This window comes from Schistocerca serialis, unplaced genomic scaffold (assembly GCF_023864345.2).
Source record: "Schistocerca serialis cubense isolate TAMUIC-IGC-003099 unplaced genomic scaffold, iqSchSeri2.2 HiC_scaffold_1343, whole genome shotgun sequence".
NCBI lineage: Eukaryota > Metazoa > Arthropoda > Insecta > Orthoptera > Acrididae > Schistocerca > Schistocerca serialis.
Genome location: NW_026047562.1, coordinates 44160 through 66631, shown reverse-complemented (window position 1 = coordinate 66631; position 22472 = coordinate 44160). Strand labels below are relative to the sequence as shown.

The following is a 22472-nucleotide window of genomic DNA, read 5'->3' as shown; positions in this document are numbered from 1 at the left end:
TTTATAAAAAAACAAACTGAAATGCATTTATTAAAAAATATCGCAATACACAACTAAATTAATTTACATTTTTTTATAAATAATTTGTATACGTAATTGGCTTTCGTGTTGTAATGGTTCTTTATTTACGTGACCATTACGGCACTCCAACCCCAGTTCTCGATGCCACTAATATCGTACTGCTTTTCTGCGAAGTAACAGACATATTTTTGTGACAATATTCACATTTGGTTTTATTAGTGTATAGGTACTCCGATGTATCGATGTGTTACAGTGATACGGTTCTTGTGTGTATTCATTTCTGTGAGACTCATAATCTTTGACTTACTTGTAACCGTTTTGGCGTGAATGCGCACACAGCAGTCTTTGTTTCACTTTGGCAGAAGTTGTTATTTCGGTTTATAAAAGAACAGTCAAGTCTTGTATTTCGTTAAAGTGGAAAATCAATATAGGACGACTGATAAAGAACTTTTTCCTTGATGTGACAATTAAGAATAAGTATATGCGAATTGCCGGCCGCGGTGGCCGTGCGGTTCTAGGCGCTTCAGTCCGGAACCGCGGGACCGCTACGGTCGCAGGTTCGAATCCTGCCTCGGGCATGGATGTGTGTGATATACTTAGGTTAGTTAGGTTTAAGTAGTTCTAAGTTGTAGGGGACTGATGACCACAGATGTTAAGTCTCATAGTGCTCAGAGGCATTTGAACCATTTTTTTTTTTGTCTGTCTCAGAAAATACGGGACTCTGATCGCTGAAAAATCTTTCCCTAGCAGCTCTTGTTTGATGCGGAGGGTGTGCAGAGGTTTAGAGAGGTGACCACATTGACAACGCCTGTCACAATTCGTCCTCCCGACTCTTTTTCTACATCTTTTAGTTACTGTGTTCGTGAAGAGTTACTCACCGCAAAAGGCGCAAAATCTGCATTACGAAACTCTGCAGTTGGCCGGTGGCCACCCGAGCGAGAAGCAGAACGGGTACTTCTGCGCATGCGCGGGCGTATCGAATCCCTCTGCCGATTCTGTGATGCTGGCACCCTTTCTGCCTCCAGACAGCTGTCGCGCTGGACCTGTACCGTACGTTTTTGACAGCTCCGTCACTCTCTTAATAGTAACTGGTTACAGAACAGAGGAGCGTTCCGTTCGGACACCTAGGCCAACAAATTTAGTTAGAATCAATCTTCATGTCCACCGCAAGGTACAGTGACTGTCACAATGTATCTGTGAAAATATATCATTTAAGAGGTTCCAAACAGGTAAATGAAGTCTAAACATGAAGACGAACAATATTGAGGGCCAACATTTTAATCAGAGTCATTTGTTTTGCAAACAAATGACATATACAAATTACACTGAAATCGGCCTGCTCTCTCGCAGGCGAATTGTTCGATGTACTGACTAGCCTCTAATTTGCATCGTGTAGCGTGTGCTTCGCATACACACATTAACCAAAAGACATGGGACATTCTGATTAAAAAATAGTCCGACCGTGCATGTGTAACGTCAGTCCCGGATGGCGCGTAAATATTTAAGCGGAATGTCTCAGCGACAGAACATGCAATTGCACGTCTGCTGGGATAAAGTTGGACGTTTTCAGGTGTAAACCCATCCCTCGAAAGATCCCCCATTGCGCTGTTCATTTCTGGATCGATAGTAATGACAGCTTGAAAGCCAGCTGATGTCCCTACAGCTGCCGCTGAGACTTGCTGCAAAAATAATACATCAAACGCGACATCTTGTATTAAATCATCTAGCGCACTAATAGTAACAGACGTTGTTATCGAAATAATGTTTAGGGTTAGTACATGCGCGGGCAGTCTGACGACGGGAATTCTGAAGCGCGAATGACGCCACCTGTTGCTGTTTTCCACGTGAATAACAGTGTTGTAAGCGTTTTCGCCCAAGAGACAAGACCGAATGTTTACACAGGCTTTCGTTATGTAGAGAGTAATGCAATATGTTACAGATATGGTGCTCTTTCCAGAAACAACTGTTTCTTTGGCGTCATTTTCATCGATGAAATTCGGATCTCGGAAATTTCTTTGTTGTCTCGTGATCTCGCGTGCGCAGACGCGTACTTAAATGAAAACAAGTGCCGTAAACTCGTCGCTGCGAAACCGGGCTTGAAACGCATTTGCTCGGTACACGCCTGTCTGAAGCGTATTTCACAATGCTCTTCAACTGCTTCCACTGATACCCGCGCTGTTGCTGCTGCAGAGGAAAGGAAAGGAAAGCTGAAGCCTGTTTCTCGTCGCTCTTGCTAAGCACAATAATATTCCCAACTTATTTTCTATTTATGGTTACGGTCGTATTCAGTGACACTGTAACGCTCTTGTCATAGCTGATTCCCCGTTCTACCCTAACAGATTCGAAAAGTTCGGGTCTATTTGTCACTTGCAAGTCCAAGATGCTGTCTTCACGACCCGTTTCTCAGATTAATGGCCTGAGGTAGTTTTTGAGTAAAGCACTTGGATCAGTTTCTCACGATTCCCTGGCCCTGCCAACAGTCTAAGCCACCTATGTCGCCCACTGCAGAGATGGCAGGTTAAAGGTTCCACCTAAAACTGTAACATGGCGAGGAAATGCACCCCAGATGTTCTTTCTTTCCATTCAGAGCTCTTAATAGACGAGTAGTTCAAAGATATTTCTAGCATCGCGACTGCAACAGCAAAAGGCCGGAACAGCTGTGGTACTCAAACTGTCCTCCGCCACACACCAGAATGTATCTGTGAAATTATCATTTCAGACTTTCCGAATCGGTAAATTATTTCAGAAAGGCGTTATCTTGTGAATTTTGGAGCAGTTTTGACACAAAACGGGATGCGTTACAATTTATCTTCATTTGCACTATAAATACGATAGCAGATCTGGTGCAGTTATTGTTTACAAGTCTGAAGATAAAGATTTACAATATTCAGGACCAATATTTTAAATTGAGTTATCTGTTTTGTAGATAAATGGTATAAATAAATTACATTGAAAACGACCTCCTCTCTCGCAGGCGAATTGTTTGATGTACCGGCTAGCCTGGATTTCGCATCGTGTAGCGTGTGCTTCAAATACTTCAGAACAAAATTTAATTTTTACACTTTTCTGTCGCACTGGAATGAGATTTACGTATTTCGATATCAAAATAAATTTTAGCAATTTCTCAGATACCAACCACACACTTACAAGCACTAGTTTAAAGAAATACGAACACGTTTCAAAATATATGACGTCCGTTTCGACAGCGGATGTCTGCCGTGAGTGCTATTGTGTTTGACGATGCGAAGAACACAGGTGGAGTTCTGGGCTGTTTTCCGTCTGCTGACGCGTGCCACACCGTTCCAAAGTGCCGTAATAGCAGAGTGCAACAGGTGAATGGCGTTAGGCGCGATCCGAATTTTGGGGAGTCACCGTTTCTTTAGGACGCTCTAGCGCGGTCACCACTCGCAGTCAGAAAATCACTGCTGATTGCTGCATGTTGTAGACGAGTTTGTCCAATTTAATTTTGTGTTGGGGTTTCAACTTTGAGAAACACGTGGTCTTTGTGAAATAAATGAAAATCTGAGAAAAGTCGGAAAATTTTGAGGCTTTCGTTGTGAACTCGACATACTACAGGGCAGGAAGCACGAAATTTGGATTTAGGAGCCCAAAACATATGATTGTGGAATCGCTGAGAAAATATCTATCGCAGTTTCTTACCAATTGGTATTTTTTGGTCATTGCACGCAGGGTGGCTCTGGACAGTTACTCCTAGGTATTTTACTGTAGGTAACTTACTGTTTCCAGCAATTTGTGATCAGTAGTGTAATTGTACAGTAGTGGATTTCTTTTCCTGTGTATGCGCAGTATATTACATTTATTTATGTTGAGGATCAACTGGCAGAGCCTGAAGTATTCATCAATGCCGTGGAGGTCACTCACCAAGTCAGTACTGCCTTCTGGCGTCCCTGCTTCCTCACAGAGAATGTTGAGGAGCTTCCGTGTGTAACGCCGCCACGTGAGGGCCACAGAAGCTCTTGTTCAGAATGCAGTCTGCCACTTTGGTCACACATGCACGGACGGGTATGCAAAGTCTAATTGTATCACAGCAGAGAGGGGAATGAATGTTCCAAATGCGGTCTGCTTCCAAAACACCTATAGAGATGCAAAACTGTACTTTGGGAAACTGCCGTATAATTCCAGTGATCGCTCCATGTCTCACGTGATTGAGTATAATTCCCTGAGAGATGGTAGTTTCTTCTGTTAAGAGCAGCGAGCGAGGTGTGTGGGAGAGGAATGATTTTAGGTGGTTCTTCAATTGTCTTTATTTGAAGGTGAGCTGGCAAGAAGGCTGCAGATGGTGTGAGCATGATGTGGTGTGAGCACTGCTACCAATGTGACATTACAGTTAAACATGAAAAGTACTTGTGCGGTGCACGCACAGAAGTGAATTCAGTGTGAAGTCGGAAGTGAAGGTACATTCTAAGTGAACAGCTTATATGCCAGTAATCTGAGTATGGTGCAGTTCGCAGTGATGTAACGTAGCAACATAGACACTGCTAGCAAATGGTTTGCAGTAATTAGGTAATGTAGGAGACTGGTGCAAAGAACTAACATTAACGCACAACAACCGGTATTCTCGCATTTGTCTCTTGGAAGAGATTGGGTGTTTACATTTCGAAATACAGGCGGTTGTGAGAGACGTCGGCTGTATTCTTGTAAGCTGTTTGAATACTGTATATGGGAAGAGAAACGCAAGACAGAGAGGGAGAGAGAAGTGAAGTTTATGAATGATGGAGTATTTGTCAATTGTTGCCGAGCTTTTGCAGAAATTGCTTGTGAAATGTTTTACGTAGTGAATTCTCGAAAGGAAGGTTTGTCACGTTGGTTTACAGATATCTCCTGTTGTTGCAGTAGTTGTGGTGTTACTGGAGTAATTGTGTGGACTGCAAAAGGTAGAAATGAATAGAGAAAGCGTTCATTTTTCAATTTTTTATTTTAATGTTATGTAGAATGAAGTACATGTTATTTTCTCTAGTGGCACGTATTAACGCCCTGTTAGCATCTCGACTATCTCGTGATGGTCGTACCGCCTGGCGAAGTCCAGGGGGGTCCTCCCGTCATTAGCCCTCACCCCCCTGTCGGCTCCGCCCTGCAGCAACGCAGCCGCCGCTTCTGCGCGCCCCCACCGTGCCGCCAAGTGCAGCGGCGTCCGCCCCAGCAGATTCCTGGCGTTGGGGTCGGACGCCGCAGAGAGCAGCAGCCGCACCACAGCCGCGTCGCCTCTCCCTGCAGCGCAGTGCAGGGCGGTCCACTTGTGCCAGCCCCTCGCCGCCACGTCCGCCCCAACCGCCAGCAACGCCCGCACCTCCTCCACCGCCCCCCACTCAGCCGCCTCTCTCAGCCTCCTGCCTCGCTCTGCATCAGAAAGGCTCCTGCACAAAACATCGACACACTTACTCTCTACTATCGAGACACACACACACACCAAATGAAAGAAACTGTCACAGCCGCAAAACTGCCAACAATTCTGAATACACTTCTTCCGAGCGACAAGTCACAAATCTAGAAATCTCGCTTCTGCGATACGGGTTAACCAGCGTATTACAGACAGATGCACAGAACTAGCCCATAATCAGAAACTTCACCCATCTCCCATTAAAAATAGGTGCACTCCATCTCTTAAATTCATTTGGCACATTTCCTCATAGTTCACTCCACAGATCCGCCTCCTTTCACCTCGGCATGCAGTTGCTACCCAACCCTTCATCTACATTCAAACACACCCCAAAACTACCTTCTCTGCGTACCAATTCCTTCAATCACTTAGGAAGAAAACACTGGAAACTAAACGCATCTGCAAGTACTGAAATACAATTTCCTCACCAGACAGCTAAGTGATTCAGACCAGTAACATGGAAATTTCCTGACCTACCGACAAAAAATATAAAAGTCACTGCTTCGTACACAATAAGTCGGTCGAATATTTCAAATACAACACGGGCACCAGGTCGGCTCTCCCTGACACACACACACACACACACACACACACACACACACACACACAAACTACCTGCTGCATAATAATCGTCACATGTGCTCATATAATCATGCATGCAACAAGAGATACATCCACTGGAACGTTCATTTCCATCTGCTTACAAACTTTGCAACCCACCATATGGTCTGTGGCAGGCGGTATCCTGCACAACTACTATACTCGTTCATGTTAACTTTGTGTAACTTTTTGCATTTTCTGAAAATTCTGGACACAAAATAAGTTACACACCACTACAGAAGGCGTAAAACTTTACATTTATACTTAAAAAGGTCTAAGTCAACTTAAAGTGTACACCAGCTACGCTGCTTCTGAGTAAAATTTCTCTTTCAGTAGTACTACAAACACTTAAACCGTAACTTTATACCAGTCTCAAAAAAGTACTGTATTTCCTGTATCTAATGCTATGCATAAATTAGATCATGCCAGAAAGAAATCAGGTGTCTGTAAGAAATAGAAAAACTCAGTGTTAATTGATTATTGCATGTTCACTTACAAATATCAAAATACTTGTATAGATCTGGCATTGCTGAACTTTAACCAATGTCGCGGGAACCTCTCCCCACAGCTGATGCAAGTTAAAGGCTAATCCCAAGCGAGAGAGCCAGTAAGAAGCTCCAAAGACAATTGAAATACCAACTAGAAACTACAGACGTAATAAAACTGCTGCATTCAGTACAAAATAATCAATGTAGGTGGAGCAGCAACCGTATGAAACAATAGTAGTAACTGGTACACATAAAAAGTTCTCAACTGACTGCAGTCATCTGCTTTTTCCGTTCCGCTCCCAAGTAGAGCGAGGCAGAAACGACTGCCTGTATGCCTCTGTACGAGCAACAGTGCCTCTCACCCTATCTTCACACGCCTTGTCTCAAGTGTACATTGCCACAACTAGAATTGTTCTGCAGTCAGCGTCAAAAAACAGTTCTCTAAATTTTCTCAACAGAGTTCCTCGAAAAGAACGTCGCCTCCCCTCCAGTGATTCCGATTCGAGTTCCTGAACCTTCTGCACAATACCTCTGCGTCACTCGAAACTACCGGTAGCAAATCTAGCAGCTCAGCTCTCAGTCCTATAGCTGTCTTCCTATAATTATACCTGTTGCCGATACAAAACACTCTAGCAGTACTCGAGAATAGGTCGCACCAGCGGCCTACATGCAGCCTCATCTACAGGCCAACCACACTTTCCTAAAATTCTCCCAACAAACTAAAGTCGACCTCCCGCCTTCCCTACCGCAGTCCTCTCAACCTCGTTCCATTTCGTATCGCTTTGCGAACTTTCGCTCAGACATTTAAGCGACACCTCTGTGTCTAGCGGAACACCTTAACACTACGTGTCTGTTTTTCCTACTCACCTGCATCAACTTACAGATGGCTGCCATTCGTCACAGCAACTAGAAATTTTGTCCAACTCGCCTTGTGTCCTCCTACACTCACTCAACGATGACATCTTACTGTACACTAGGGGACAGTCAGCAAACAGCTGCAGATACCTGTCCACCAGACCATTTATGTATACAGACAGTAAGAGCGGTCCAACCACCCTTTTCTGGAGAACTCCTGCCTCTGGCGAACGCTCGCCACTGAGGACAACATACTGGGTTCTGTCACGTAAGAGCTGAGGTCCACTCACATACATGGGAACCTATTCCACACGTTTCTATCTTCTTCAACAGTCGACAGTAATCCACCGTGTGAAATGCTCTGTGGACATGTACGAATATGTTATTCAGAGATGATCGACAAGCGCACCACATCACAGGAAAATCTGCACAATGCAAAGAATTGCGATCTTTGGGGTAAAAATGGCTCAGTCACCTCTATTGCAATCACAGATTGTATTAAAGAGTCGGCACAGAAAGAACTGGGGGCTAATGTTGCCCGTCTCAATAAGAAAGGATTGTAGTTTACACACAACTCAGCCTTGCCGCTATTGGACGCATCAGAAAGGCAACCGAAAATAAACCACACAGTTTGCCAGAACCGCCAAGAAAGTGCACTACGAAATTTGGAGTATAAATCCATCATTGCAGGCAGCTTCTCAAAATAGGTAATTTGATCAACCATAGGGACTTTTGTATGGCTAAAAACTACTGCTGACATTACACAAATTAGTTGTTGCCGTAAAAACAAAAAAATTATTTTCCTTGGAAGAAAGCTGTTTAGCGTAAGACACTGCATGAAATGCGATTTACTTGCAACAGACCTCTAAGTAAAGGAAAGGTCTCTCTCGAGAGAAGTCATTACTGACTGGCGATGCAAATACTTGATACAAGTCAGGAAATTAACAGAACTCTTTTCTATCGACGAAACTTGGGTGGTGAACCAACGACATTCCTGTTAGAAGACTATGACAGGGTCGTGACGTTGGCACCGAAATGGACAATATGATAGTGGAAGCAACAGCGGTGAATGTTGTATCCAACACTGGGTTTATTTATTGGTCTACATCAATGTCGTCTTCACCAAAATATTTCCTATTACATATTATACATTTATTCCAGTGGTTCTTCCAATGCTTAAAACTGTTCTGGAACAATCCTTATGGTAGCGTTTAGTTCTCTCAGAGGTGCAGTTTGAATGTCATCTTTTATGTAAAAGACAGCTCTTTAAGGTTTGTCTTGATTTTTGAGAACAAAATGTCACATGGAGCGAACATGGGGCCAAGGACATCACTACAGTATTGTTTCTAGCCAAACATGCACAAGCTGGCAACGAACTGTGAGCAGGTGCGTTATCGCAGTGCAGAAACAATGAACTGTTCCGCCACAAAGCGGGACACCTTTCCGTGTTGCTTCAAGCCATCGGGGTTGAGCTGGTGAGAAGATCTGCCCACTGGCCGTTTCATCTTGGGACAAGGAGTCGTGGTGCACTGTACTGTCAAAACCGGAGATCACTGTCAGAAACGTAACACATTTCAGTGGTCTTGGCCGTCTGTCACCGAGTCGATCGAGTGTTGGTTTACGCATCGTTTGGTTTAACTCTCAGTTCGTCTTCTATTATGACCTTCTCGTCATCCTCATCTTCTTCTAAAGGTTTATACCAGTCGTAAACACCTATTTCACTCGTAGTATACTCAGCAAAAGCGGTATATAATATTTCTAAAACCACGATGCATTTTAATCCGTTCTCATAGCAAATTTTAATACAAATGCGGTAATCCGTTTTTACAGTAAACAAATAGTCGCAGATACTCTTAAAATACCAGTATCCTTTCTAACACCTGACAACACACTAAGTAACCGATACGCATAACGTTGTACACACAAAGACAAAAAGGACGTATGAATCTGAGTAATAAAACGCGTAAAATGGCGAGTTTCCCGTTACTTCTGAGCACTACTCGTATCACAAGAATGGTTGCGCTTCAATCCACCCAATCAAGGGGAACTTTTACCTCTTAGAGCAAACACAATGGAAGAGCAAGTCCTCAGTTGTCCGGTATAATTACACCACATTTCGTTTATAATCGCTTCGGGATATATCCATACATTTAGGAGGGAATTGTAGACGAAAATGCATTCAGATGAACAGGCGTTCTGACGTATATTCGTAACAGATGTAGCAACCCTGGCTTTTGATTTCTGTTCCTGTGTGGATGTAATTTACTCCACAATGTCGTGTTTCGGGAGATGGCTATCGTGTGCTGTCTCGCAGTGGTGCCAACTCTTACCTAAAAATGAACGCTGCCCGGATGGGTCTGCACAGTGCGTCGCCACCGATTTGAGGCGCGCGCCGCGGAAACGCCGGCACGGCATTTCGGAACCGAGGCGTATAGGAAAAGCAGGCAGGCCATTCCGGCACCAAGCGAGTAAAAAAACTCGCAGACGCCCTCGCGCGCCTTGACGTCACGGAGAGGAGGCTGCAGTGCCGTGCATTCAGTTTTGAGACAGCCACGAGCAAGGGTCGCTGTAACTGCGCCGTGGCACATTGCATTAACAGTGCTCGGACGACGACGGACGTTACTTGTCACGTGTTTCCCAAGGATGAGCACTTGCGACGTGAATGGATGGTTCGATGCAAACGCGAGGACACAGTGAATGTGGAAACTGCACGTGTGTGGTCAGGTCACTATCGGCCAGAAGATTGTGAACGGGATTTGAGAAATGAGCTTCTAGGGTTACCTTCAAGAAAGAAGTTATTACCAGCAGCAATCCCCTGCATAAACTTTCCGAACTGGCGTGGATAAGAAATTGTGGAAAGCGGTAATGCAAACGCAAGGGTAAGACGTCTGCATATACGTAACACCTTCAATAATAGAAACTGAAAAATTACCGTAATACAAACGAAATCACATAAATGGAATGCTTTTTCACACATTACTATATTGCTTTACGGGAGTGAATGACTCGCTATATTGTACAGGCAATAAATAATGTTGCTCAAGTGTATTTGCTTTCCCTCCTGGATATAATAGGTACATTTGTCTTAGAAATAGCCGTTTTTTTTAAGTATTCTCGATATGTTGACTATTTTAAAGCTAGTATATACACTCCCGGAAATGGAAAAAAGAACACATTGACACCAGTGTGTCAGACCCACCATACTTGCTCCGGACACTGCGAGAGGGCTGTACAAGCAATGATCACACGCACGGCACAGCGGACACACCAGGAACCGCGGTGTTGGCCGTCGAATGGCGCTAGCTGCGCAGCATTTGTGCACCGCCGCCGTCAGTGTCAGCCAGTTTGCCGTGGCATACGGAGCTCCATCGCAGTCTTTAACACTGGTAGCATGCCGCGACAGCGTGGACGTGAACCGTATGTGCAGTTGACGGACTGAGAGAGGGCGTATAGTGGGCATGCGGGAGGCCGGGTGGACGTACCGCCGAATTGCTCAACACGTGGGGCGTGAGGTCTCCACAGTACATCGATGTTGTTGCCAGTGGTCGGCGGAAGGTGCACGTGCCCGTCGACCTGGGACCGGACCGCAGCGACGCACGCCAAGACCGTAGGATCCTACGCAGTGCCGTAGGGGACCGCACCGCCACTTCCCAGCAAATTAGGGGCACTGTTGCTCCTGGGGTATCGGCGAGGACCATTCGCAACCGTCTCCATGAAGCTGGGCTACGGTCCCGCACACCGTTAGGCCGTCTTCCGCTCACGCCCCAACATCGTGCAGCCCGCCTCCAGTGGTGTCGCGACAGGCGTGAATGGAGGGACGAATGGAGACGTGTCGTCTTCAGCGATGAGAGTCGCTTCTGCCTCGGTGCCAATGGTGGTCGTATGCGTGTTTGGCGCCGTGCAGGTGAGCGCCACAATCAGGACTGCATACGACCGAGGCACACAGGGCCAACACCCGGCATCATGGTGTGGGGAGCGATCTCCTACACTGGCCGTACACCACTGGTGATCGTCGAGGGGACACTGAATAGTGCACGGTACATCCAAACCGTCATCGAACCCATCGTTCTACCATTCCTAGACCGGCAAGGGAACTTGCTGTTCCAACAGGACAATGCACGTCCGCATGTATCCCGTGCCACCCAACGTGCTCTAGAAGGTGTAAGTCAACTACCCTGGCCAGCAAGATCTCCGGATCTGTCCCCCATTGAGCATGTTTGGGACTGGATGAAGCGTCGTCTCACGCGGTCTGCACGTCCAGCACGAACGCTGGTCCAACTGAGACGCCAGGTGGAAACGGCATGGCAAGCCGTTCCACAGGACTACATCCAGCATCTCTACGATCGTCTCCATGGGAGAATAGCAGCCTGCATTGCTGTGAAAGGTGGATATACACTGTACTAGTGCCGACATTGTGCATGCTCTGTTGCCTGTGTCTATGTGCCTGTGGTTCTGTCAGTGTGATCATGTGATGTATCTGACCCCAGGAATGTGTCAATAAAGTTTCCCCTTCCTGGGACAATGAATTCACGGTGTTCTTATTTCAATTTCCAGGAGTGTAGTTCAAATGACAAAATCAGCATATTTCGCGTAATTTGTTTACATTTACTTCTGTAACAATAGCTGATGCTGACCAGCTGACTTCGCAGCGTAGTGGTATGGTTTCTGACTCCCATGTTGGAGGTTATGGGTTCGTATAACTGTATTTCCTCTTACATTGTATTTTTACATTTTATCAAACTATGCTATTGTAGCCGCTTATGCCGGTGATATATAATCGCTTTTGTCTATTGATCTGATTTTTAGTGAGAAATTAATGCAGTTGCATAGTACTTGGTCAAAAATTTTAGGAAGAGTAGGCCTACTCAGTAAATAATTTTAGGAATAATAAAATTAAAATTAAATTCATTCCTTAGGGATCCGGAAGTCGTGCACAACGCTGTGGAGCAAGAAGTTTGCAAAAGCGAGCTTTGACGGCTTTAGAAACTGTGTCACCGAAAAAAAAAGAAAGTCGACCGAAGCACATGTACAGATTGCGTTCATGCACCCACTGAACTATTGAATAAGAATTCGGAAATTAAGGAACTGAGGGCCGAGATTGAATGCACAGTAAGAAGCGGCACTAAAAAATGTGATGCAGCCTTACGAAGTGAAACGAAAGATCTCCGACGTGTTCTTTCGCTGAAGCGGGCAGAAAAGTCATCTGACGTGAAAGAAAAAGCAACATTGCACAAAAGTGTAAATAGTGTATTGTGAAATTGTTTTACACTGGCGCAAATAAGATGCCTATTAAACGAAAATAAAAGGGTAAAGTGGAATTCAGAGGACACATCCCATGCATTAACTTTAAGAGCTCTGTCACCTAAAGCATACACTTATTTGCGAAAGCGAAAAATTCCTTTGCCGTGCAGGCCAACCCTTCAGAAACGGACGAAGGAATTTAAACACAGACCGGGTATTCTTGAAGATATCCTGCATTTATTGAAAGCCAAGTCACACACTTTTACTACTCGAGAGAGAGAGAGAGAGAGAGAGAGAGAGAGAGAGAGACAAGCAGTTCTGACATTTGACGAAATCAATTTTGATGGCCGCACATGTTACGATTCGTCTGAAGACGTAGTAGTCGGACCACATTCCAATGTACAAGTTTGCACGATACGTGGGTTGTGTAAGCAGTGGAAACAACCAGTTTACTATGATTTCGACACTGTGATTACCAGTAATTTGCTTCAGAGCATCATTAAGGTAGTTGAGGCATCAGGAATCGGTGTTGTTGCTGTGACGTGTGATATGGACGGAAAAAATATAAAAGTTTGGAAGGAACTGTCTGTCGATACAGAGAGAACTTATTTCGTAAATCAAGCAGACGACACCACGAATGTATAGGTTTTCTTCGATGTACCACACCTGTTAAAGTTATTACGGAACCGTTTCTTGGATACAGGCATTACGCTACCTGATGAATCCAAAATATCCAAGGCAGCTACACAGGAACTTTTAAAGCATCAGAAGAGTGACTTAACGATAACACACCACATTACTGAAGCGCACTTAAACGTAACTCGACAAGCAATGCAGAATGTACAGATGGCAGCGCGACTATTTTCACGACAAACAGCTCAGGCTTTGAAGTATGTTCTTCATGAAGACGTTGAAAGTAATTTTATTGAACTCGTTAACGACATCTTTGATGCCTTGAACTCTAGAGTTCCAAAATATGAATGCTCATCCTTGTGTAGTGGGTTTGGAATTAATCTCTCAATTTGAGAAAATACTTTGAACAGATTCTTAGATATCTGTCCAGCAATGCGCGTTGGTGAGAAAGAAAGAATGTAGCCTTTCCAAAAAGGTTTTATAACTACAATAAAATGTCTCTCTTTGGTCTTTTCGGAAGTATGAGAAGTGTGTAAGTTAGCTATATATTAACTTACAGACTGAATCAAGATTGCGTGGAAAGTTTTTTTCCTAGGGTATGAGGATTAGGTATATTTCATAACAATCCTACACCTATTTAAGTAAGGAACAGGGTAAGTCTCCTTACACTGACAGGTAATGCAAGTGATATCTCTCTCTCTCTCTCTCTCTCTCTCTCTCTCTCTCTCTGGGAACACGCCGGTTACTAAAGAATTAAACACGGAGTCTTCCCAGTGTGGCGTCGACCCGACCCGGATCCTGCATCCCCAAGTTTCATTACCAGTGAGCTCTGTGTGTATGTTGTTGAAGAAGAGCTGCTACAAGGAATCCCAGAAACTGTGAATGTGGAAGAAAATTAACTGACAGATGTGGTAGCAATGGGGGACGACTCTGTAATGTGAGATGTTCTTCCAGATGCGGTACAATACAGTACAGGCTATATTGCATTTAAGTGCCACAACATTGATAAATCACTGGGCTTTCCAGGAGCAAAAAGTGAAGGAGATCATGCTGCAGACTGGATATCAATTACATCTCGTGGTGGTCTTTACACTCCAACGCCAGCATGGGAAAACAACAGTGTTGCTGTTTGAAGATGAATTTGCTGCTTTTCACGGAAATGGACTGTGTAAACAAAAAAATGTAAAGTCTCTGTGCTCTATTACAAAACAAAAGTTTCCTGAGGTCCATGAACCAGTTATTACTCTTTATGTAAAAACGAGAACATTTGTAAGGATTAGGCATCTCAATCAAGAAGCAAAGTTGGAAGCAATGAAGAAATGTGCTGCAAAGAGGAAGCAGTTATGGATTGCATCGTCGTCTGGTAAACGGCAGTAGAAACACACTATATTCATATCTGCTTCTTCATCAAACGAGCGAGTTATTTTCCAACTTAATCATCATTTATTTACTGTTAATGTGTACAAAACCTGTCATGCCCCTTGTTTTGACTTGTACAGATGCGTATCGAACGAAAGCGAAAGTAAAATGAAGGAGTAACATGGCACCGAGTCTGTGCTGCGGCGCATTTGCCGTGTAAGCATACGGCTGCGCCGCGTCAGGGTCCTCGTGACGTCACTGCGCTCCACCCAATAGCAAGCGTTTTCGCCTGAGTGCCGCCCCCCCCCCCCCCCCCCCATGTTTCGGAACATCCCGTAGAAGTACCTCGTGACGTGGCTGGGTAGGAAGGGCGGGCACTCTCTAGCTCGCTCGCTCGCTCACGAGGTTTCAGACACACGGTACTCCGCTGTAAACAAAACACGGCCAGGCTAGGCTACGCCACTGTACCAGACCCCTCCACTGTTTAATTGTCTGCTCTGCAGAACTACCAAGCAACTGTGTCGTCTATATGCAGGTCATTTCTGGTACAATTTACGTTGCATGCAGACGTGTACACTAATGAGGTGAATTTACACTGCTGCTTTTATATGGCGAATGTCACAGAAATTCTGTCGAAACAGGAATGTCTGTCCTTTCCGTCGTCGTTCATCGCGCCAGACCCTTGCACGCATTATTAGGTCAGCAGTGCGAAGACGCAGCTTCGACGTCTCCCAGAGGACGAGGGCGAAGGCTGCAGCCGACAGGGCACTGGAGGAAGCCGCTCTGGCTGCGATGCCTATCCATTGGCACAGTGGCACCACACGTATAGCCAAGGAATGAGGGGTCAGCAGACTAGAGTCACTCCCACCTCGCATTTATATTGATGCCACCCTTACCATCTGACACTCCAGTGGGAACTCCTGAGGACGTGATTTCGAACGTGGCTTAAAATTTTGTCTTCCTGTGCTGCAGTGCATGGCAGACGATTCTGAAAATCATCAGAACTGAAGTAACAGGCTCTTATTATGAATGTATGATTTGGCACGATACGAAATTGCATTGTGGGACCTCACTTCATCCACGGGGTGATTAAATGGAAATATCTATGCACATATTCTTACTAACTGTTCTTCTACAGGTAGTTCCGTGGACAAGCAACAGTGTATGTGGATCGAACACGGCCGCTGCCCAGACGCTCCCCTGCTCCAAAGCGACCAATGAATGGAAAGTTTCCCGGCCGTTGTATGGGACGGAATGCTGCAGTACAGCCAGGTACCCTGATATGACTCAACTCGATTTCCTTCTACGGGGAGCACTGAAAGATAGAGTCTGTCATGAACCCCAGGTACGTCAGATGATGCGCGCCAGACCACACAACGACCTATCATCCAATGTAGCTTGTGCAGTTCATCTCCCTCTCTCAAACAGCCATTCCAAATGTGCCTAGCAGTCGATGGTGTACAATTTGACTATATTCTTAATTAAAATGTAACAACACACTTCACTAAGGAAAGTATTTAGTTTGTGGATGACAAGGCATCAGTTATTTTGAATAAATGTTTAGCTTATTTAAAATCTATTCCGTCTACGTACAATTTCGAGTAGTTTCTGATTTCAAATTGACAGCAGGTCTTTTGCGCTGTAGAACCACCCGGGTGCTTCCAGGCAGAGACAGGCTGAGCTGACAGAAGGTCATGGGATAGCGATATCTACACATACAGATGGCAGCAGTATCGCGTTCGCAAGGTATAAAAGGGCGGCGTGTTGGCGCCGCTGTCACCTGTACTGAGATGGCTCCTCGGAAAGGCTTTCCGACGTCTTGATGGCCGCACGACGGGTTTTAACAGACGTCGATTGCGGAATGATAGAGCTTGCCTATGAATTGATATTTTTAAAATGTACAGTATCCGATGTATCGACATAAAATAAAATACCGTTATCTGCTCTCCATGTATCGACGAAAGTATGGATATATCAGAGCAAAATCATCAACGTGCCTGCCTATAAAAATATGGGCTGCACGTCGTAAGTACACTCCCGGTTTTAGAGCTGTTCGTTGGAGTATTGATTTATTATTGGATACTCTGTACATCAACAAGCTATCCCCCTCAGAGCAAGAACTGAAAGGAAAGCGACGGATGTTCACGCCTCCCGACAACCACCGTGCGAGCTGCGGTAACTGCATGTAAGTGGCACACTGAAAGGTGTCTCGTGGGTCCATCGTCTGGTATCGTCACGTATCCGATTTGTCCGCAACACTTCACGTCGACTTCCCTGCTTTTTCATTTCTGCAAACGCCATCAACCCTCAAGCTGTAGCGCCAGAACTGGGTCGTGAATCTAAACGTTTGCCATTTCTGTTGGTAGCGCTGGGCGCCGATTACGCCAGCAGTTCCCCGAGTCCACTGCAGCGACCAGTTTTGTCGTTTAGATTTTTGTTCATTTTCAACGTCTGTTTTTGAAGAATGTCTATGTGAAGAAAGAGCACACTAGTTTCGATAAAAATTGTGTAACGCAACTGGTGTCCTGTTTCTTCGCATTTGATATTCCATTCAATCCGCCCCTCCCCCCGGGGCAATGGGTGTCACATATACTTGCCTCACATAGTCAAAATTAAACACTGGACCTGGTGAAAGTTCAAAAAGCGACAACACTCCTTTACACAGTGAAAGTAAAATTATGCCTCAGTACAAATTCAAAAAAGCTACTTCAATATTTTCCGAAAACTGTGAAAAAAATCTAAATTAGAGAGACTGCCTTTAGTTGCCGTGGCGAGAAGACGTATTTCTAGTGATGCAGAATGTTGTCTGAATAATACACCACTGGCCATTAAAACTGCTAAACCACGAAGATGAAGTGCTACAGACGCGACATTTAACAGACAGGAAGAAGATGCTGTGACATGCAAATGATTAGCTTTTCAGAGCATTGACACAAGGTTGGCGCCGGTGGAGACACCTACAACGTGGTGACATTAGGAAAGTTTCCAACCGATTTCTCAAACAGCAGTAGACTGGCGTTGCCTGGTGAAACGTTGTTGTGATGCCTCGTCTAAGGAGGAGAAATGCGTACCATCACGTTTTCAACTTTGATAAAGGTCGGATTGCAGCCTATCGCGATTGCGGTTTATCGTATCGCGACATTGCTGCTCGCGTTGGTCGAGATCCATTGACTGTTAGCAGAATATGGAATCGGTGGGTTCAGGAGGGTAATACGGAACGCCGTGCTGGATCCCAACGGCCTCTTATCACTAGCAGGCGAGGTGACAGCCATCTTATCCGCATGGCTGTAAGGGTTGTGCAGCCACGTCTCGATCCCTGCGTCAACAGATGGGGACGTTTGCAAGAGAACGACCATCTGCACGAACAGTTCGACGACGTTTCCAGCAGCACGGACTATCAGCTCGGAGACATGGCTGCTGTTACCCTTGACGCTGCATCACAAAATGGCTCTGAGCACTATGGGACTTAACTTCTGAGGTCATCAGTCGCCTAGAACTTACAACTAAGTATACCTAACTAACCTAAGGACATCACACACATCCATGCCCGAGGCAGGATTCGAACCTGCGACCGTAGCAGTCGCTCGGCTCCAGACTGTAGCGCCTAGAACCGCACGGCCACCGCGGCCGGCGTGTTTGCATCCCAAACATTTCCCCACTTCTTACCTTTCCAAGTCTTGCATGTCATCTTGGCGTTCTATTTTTTTCTGCTTTGTTTCACATTCTCTACGGAGCATACTGATTTTGATATCGGCATGTGCTGCATTATTAATACTATTATCCTGGACACTAAGTATACAATTCGACACTGTCGATGATGTTTTCAGTGTGCATGTAGCACATGTAGGTGTGTGTCATCTTATATGTAGCGTTTTTAAAATTTTTTTATTTGTAGGTATGTACTTCCTGTGCTAAATTACGCGTTATTACCCGCATGATTTGTATGCAGGAAAATTGAAAAATTTCTGTTTGTTGCCTGCCCCTGATATAATTTCAACACTAATTCTCTCTGTCTTCCATGACTGCGAGTGGAAATGGGTGTGCTTCTGTTGCCTGCCTGAGGTGCAGGAGGGTTTTAAATGTTCAGTGGATTCCAAAGTCGATCAAATCTGCAGCTGATTATCTTGGTCAATCAAAGCAGAAAGTACTTGAATCTCTATACAGGAGGGAATCAACATCTACATGGTTACTCTGCAATTCACACTGAAGTGCCTGGCAGAGGGTTCAATGAACCTGTTTCATACCATTTCTCTACCATTCCACTCAAATGGCGCGTAGGAAAAAGGAACACCTCAATCTTTCCATTGGAGCTCTGATTTCTCTTATTTTATTATGTTGATCATTTCGCCCTACATAGGTGGATGTCAACAAAATATTTTCCATCGGAAGAGAAAGCTGGCAATTGAAATTTCGTAAACAGATCTCGCCGCAAAGAAAACCGCCTTTGTTTCAGTGACTGCCACACCAACTCGCGAATCATATCAGTGACACTCTCACCCATATTGCGCGATAACACGAAACGAACTGCCCTTCTTTGCACTTTTTCGCTGTCGTACGCCAATCGTACCTGGTAAGGAACCCACACCGCGCAGCAATATTCCAGCAGAGGACGTACAAGTGTAATGTAGGCTCTCTTTGGTAGGTTTGTCGCATCTTCCAAGTTTCTGCCAACAAAGCGCAGTCTTTGTTTCGCCTTTCCCACAATATTATCTATGTGGTCATTCCAATTTAAGTTGCTCGTGATTGTAATTCCTAGGTATTTAGTCGAATTGACAGCCCTTAAATCTGTGCGATTTATCGTATACCCAAAATTTAACGGATTTCTCTTAGTACCCACGTCGATGACCTCGCACTTTTCTTTGTTTGGTGCCAATTGCCACTTCCCGCATCATAAAGAAATTCTCTCTAGATCATTTTGTAATTGGAATTGATCGTCTTATGATTTTACTAGACGGTAAATTACAGCATCCTCTGCAAACAATCTAAGGGGGCAGCTCACATTATCACCTAGATCATTTATGTAAATCAGGAACAGCAGAGGGCCTATGACACTATCTTGCAGAACGCCGTATATGACTTCTATTCTACTCTATGACTTGCTGTCTATCAGTAAGAACCGTGACATCTCTGCGAGGAAATCAAGAATCCAGTCACACAATAGAGACAATACTTCATATGTATCAAATTTGATTAATACTGGATGTATACGTGGACAACGAAAAAATTCCCGGATTTCCCGCTTAAAAATACACTTTCTCCCTCGTGAAAACACTTTCTGTCTTAAGTGACAGTATATTTTTCCCTCAGAAGTGCAAAACTTATCAATCCTTTGAATGGTTATGGTTTTGGACATGGGTGTAGAATTTCCCGGCACTTTAGAAAACGAAACTCAGGGATAAAGACACATTTTGGAAATATCTTTGATGTGCAGCAACACGTACGTTGCGTATTTTCGTATTACGACAGCACACATTGGAATTCCACCAAACACCGCATGTTACTTTCCGAATCACTGAAATCGAGATTGCGATAGGCTTTTGTAAGCCAGCCACAGCTCATGTCACGTGATCTCGCCAGCTCATGACAGCAAGTATTCAGAGCATAGGACGCGTGATGTAGTCAGTCAATAGCAACATCCCTGTTAAGCAGCGGTAACACACGAGTTAATGGCTTACATTAATATACATAGTGTTGCTACAAGAAAAGCAAAGCTTCCACATATAATATTGGTCACAAAGGTTAATAAGCTGCAAGAGAAGCTAATCTTTCGATATAATGTTGATTTTTGCGCGTGTTACACTTTAAGATACATCACACAAATGTGGCAGTAAAATTTTTAATGATGACATAAATGTCTGATCTCCAGGGTTTGAAATTCTTCTAAATAGCTTGTCATCAAAGAGTTGATTTTTAAATGGAGTCAAACACACTGTGATTTAAGAATTCCATGGTACACCCTCGCGCATAGTCCAACTTACGTTAAAGGATATTTACTTTGAAAGTAACGCCTTTCAAACCAGCATTCGCAATATTTTTCCACGACCTGCTGGAAACAGGCTCGTTCCAGCAGCTGCCGGAGAGCGCCAGGTAAGAGGCGCCCGCGCTTGAGCAGCTATCATTACGTAGGAAGCCAGTATGTACGTACACGTATAACATTAAAAGATCTTACATTACGTTGTAAAAGCAGTAAGACGTCCCAGGGTACTCCAAGAGATCAGAATTTCGTGAACCATACTAAAATGTGCACATTTAAACTGCAACTTAAAGCGCATATTCGTGTGTCCAGATTCAGATGTAAATTTTCTTGGAGTACCAGTACTGCATAATCTTATGTTTGGTTCATTATTATGGCATAATGCCGTACGTGCTAGAAGATGAAAACTTGCACTTGAAATGCAGCGAACAGTTGAAACTAGCCAGTACTGTGGAACTAAAAATTTCGTTTCAAATACATTGGATGCCTCTGTGGAAAAGGTTAATAAAACCCAAATTTCTTTAGCAAACAGACAAAAATAACTTCATTGTTCTGCAAGGCGATTGGTGCTTGACTGTCAGAAAGGTGGAAACAAAATAAAATCTGAAACTAATAACGTATATCAGCCTTCGGTGATTATGTGAATGTATTTTAATTCACTTGATACCTCCCGGCCAAAGATATCCGTTTTGCTTTCATTTGACGCGAGAGTAAACAAAGGAGAAACAGCAAAACCACTGAACGTTAACACGGGCCACGTGGAGACTGCCCACTATAGCTCGGACTTCTCTCCGTATCAGCCTCGCATCTACGATATTTGCGAACCGGGTCAATACTAAAAAAAACGAATTTTCAAAATTACCCTATGTGCATCTTGTAAAACACATCATTCTGAAAAATTTGAAACAAAAACATACGTGTTAGAGAAAATATTAGACATGTTATTTGGCCTTAAGTGTGCCAAAGTGCAGTGCCACGCCTCTTCGTACAGCGTTCTCCTATCGCACGTCACTGTATTTCACTCTGTGGAATTGAAACGTGTATATTTTGTAAGCGATGACATTAAACTATATTCAGGACTGTGGAAACAGAAATGTCCTGTGCTGCCTCTCCTGCTCCCAGTCAGCCAGTTTGACAGCCTGCCCCTCTTTATTTTTTAAAAAAACTCACCATTAATAGCGGATGGGATTATTTGTAATCGGGAGAACAAGATCTCTTCAGAAAATTTGGACTCTATTGCCTAATAGCTAATAACTTCCTGTTTTGTGTGACAAAAGTAAAATATAGGATGCATAAAACCAATATAGACAAGAGACAAGCAAGAAAGTACACATTTCAATACTTACCTCCTAGCATTTTTTCTCTCTAATCTTGCTACAGCTTTAAATGGCGTGCTTTTGCTTTCTGCACAAGAATCTATTACCTCACCAAAGTTGGTCAAACTTTTTGCTGCATGAAAATTCGAAATTTCGTTATCTAATACTGAAAAAGCTGTTAATACAAATAATAGCTAAGACTGGTGTGGTTTCTGGATCTGATTACATATATTTTGTCGATGTATGCTAAATAAAACAAAACAGGCCTTTCTAATATTGTAGCAAATTTTATAACACACACACACACACACACACACACACACACACACACACACACACACACACCCACCCACCAAATTAGCGAGACTGTATTGGCACACAGTCATTTTTAATACATGATAGAATATAATTCACTAAGTACATATATCAAATGCCTATTAGGCCTACAACAAGCAAAAAGCTTTATGTTAGGAAATAGTTTCACATTTCATTCATACGCACCAGTTTCTCAAGCATGAGATCAGAAAGTAGTATTGCGAAATTCTTATATAAATTTGGAATAGTCTCGTCCTTCCATAATTTGTGTG

The 22472-nt window shown here is 44.1% G+C and overlaps 1 protein-coding gene across 3 annotated transcripts in view; it reads right to left on the bottom strand.

Annotated features, from left to right (window-relative positions):
- Window positions 1-4975: 4975 nt before the first annotated feature.
- Window positions 4976-22472, bottom strand: part of LOC126439756 (speckle-type POZ protein-like) — a 59450-nt gene continuing 41953 nt past the window's right edge. For 2 of the 3 annotated variants that reach the window (XM_050090578.1, XM_050090577.1), the window contains one exon: window positions 4976-5396. In XM_050090578.1, the coding sequence (XP_049946535.1) occupies window positions 5009-5396 (388 nt within the window). In that variant the 3' untranslated portion in view covers window positions 4976-5008. The remainder of the gene's footprint in view (window positions 5397-22472) is intronic. The other variant, XM_050090579.1, reaches the window with a different exon arrangement.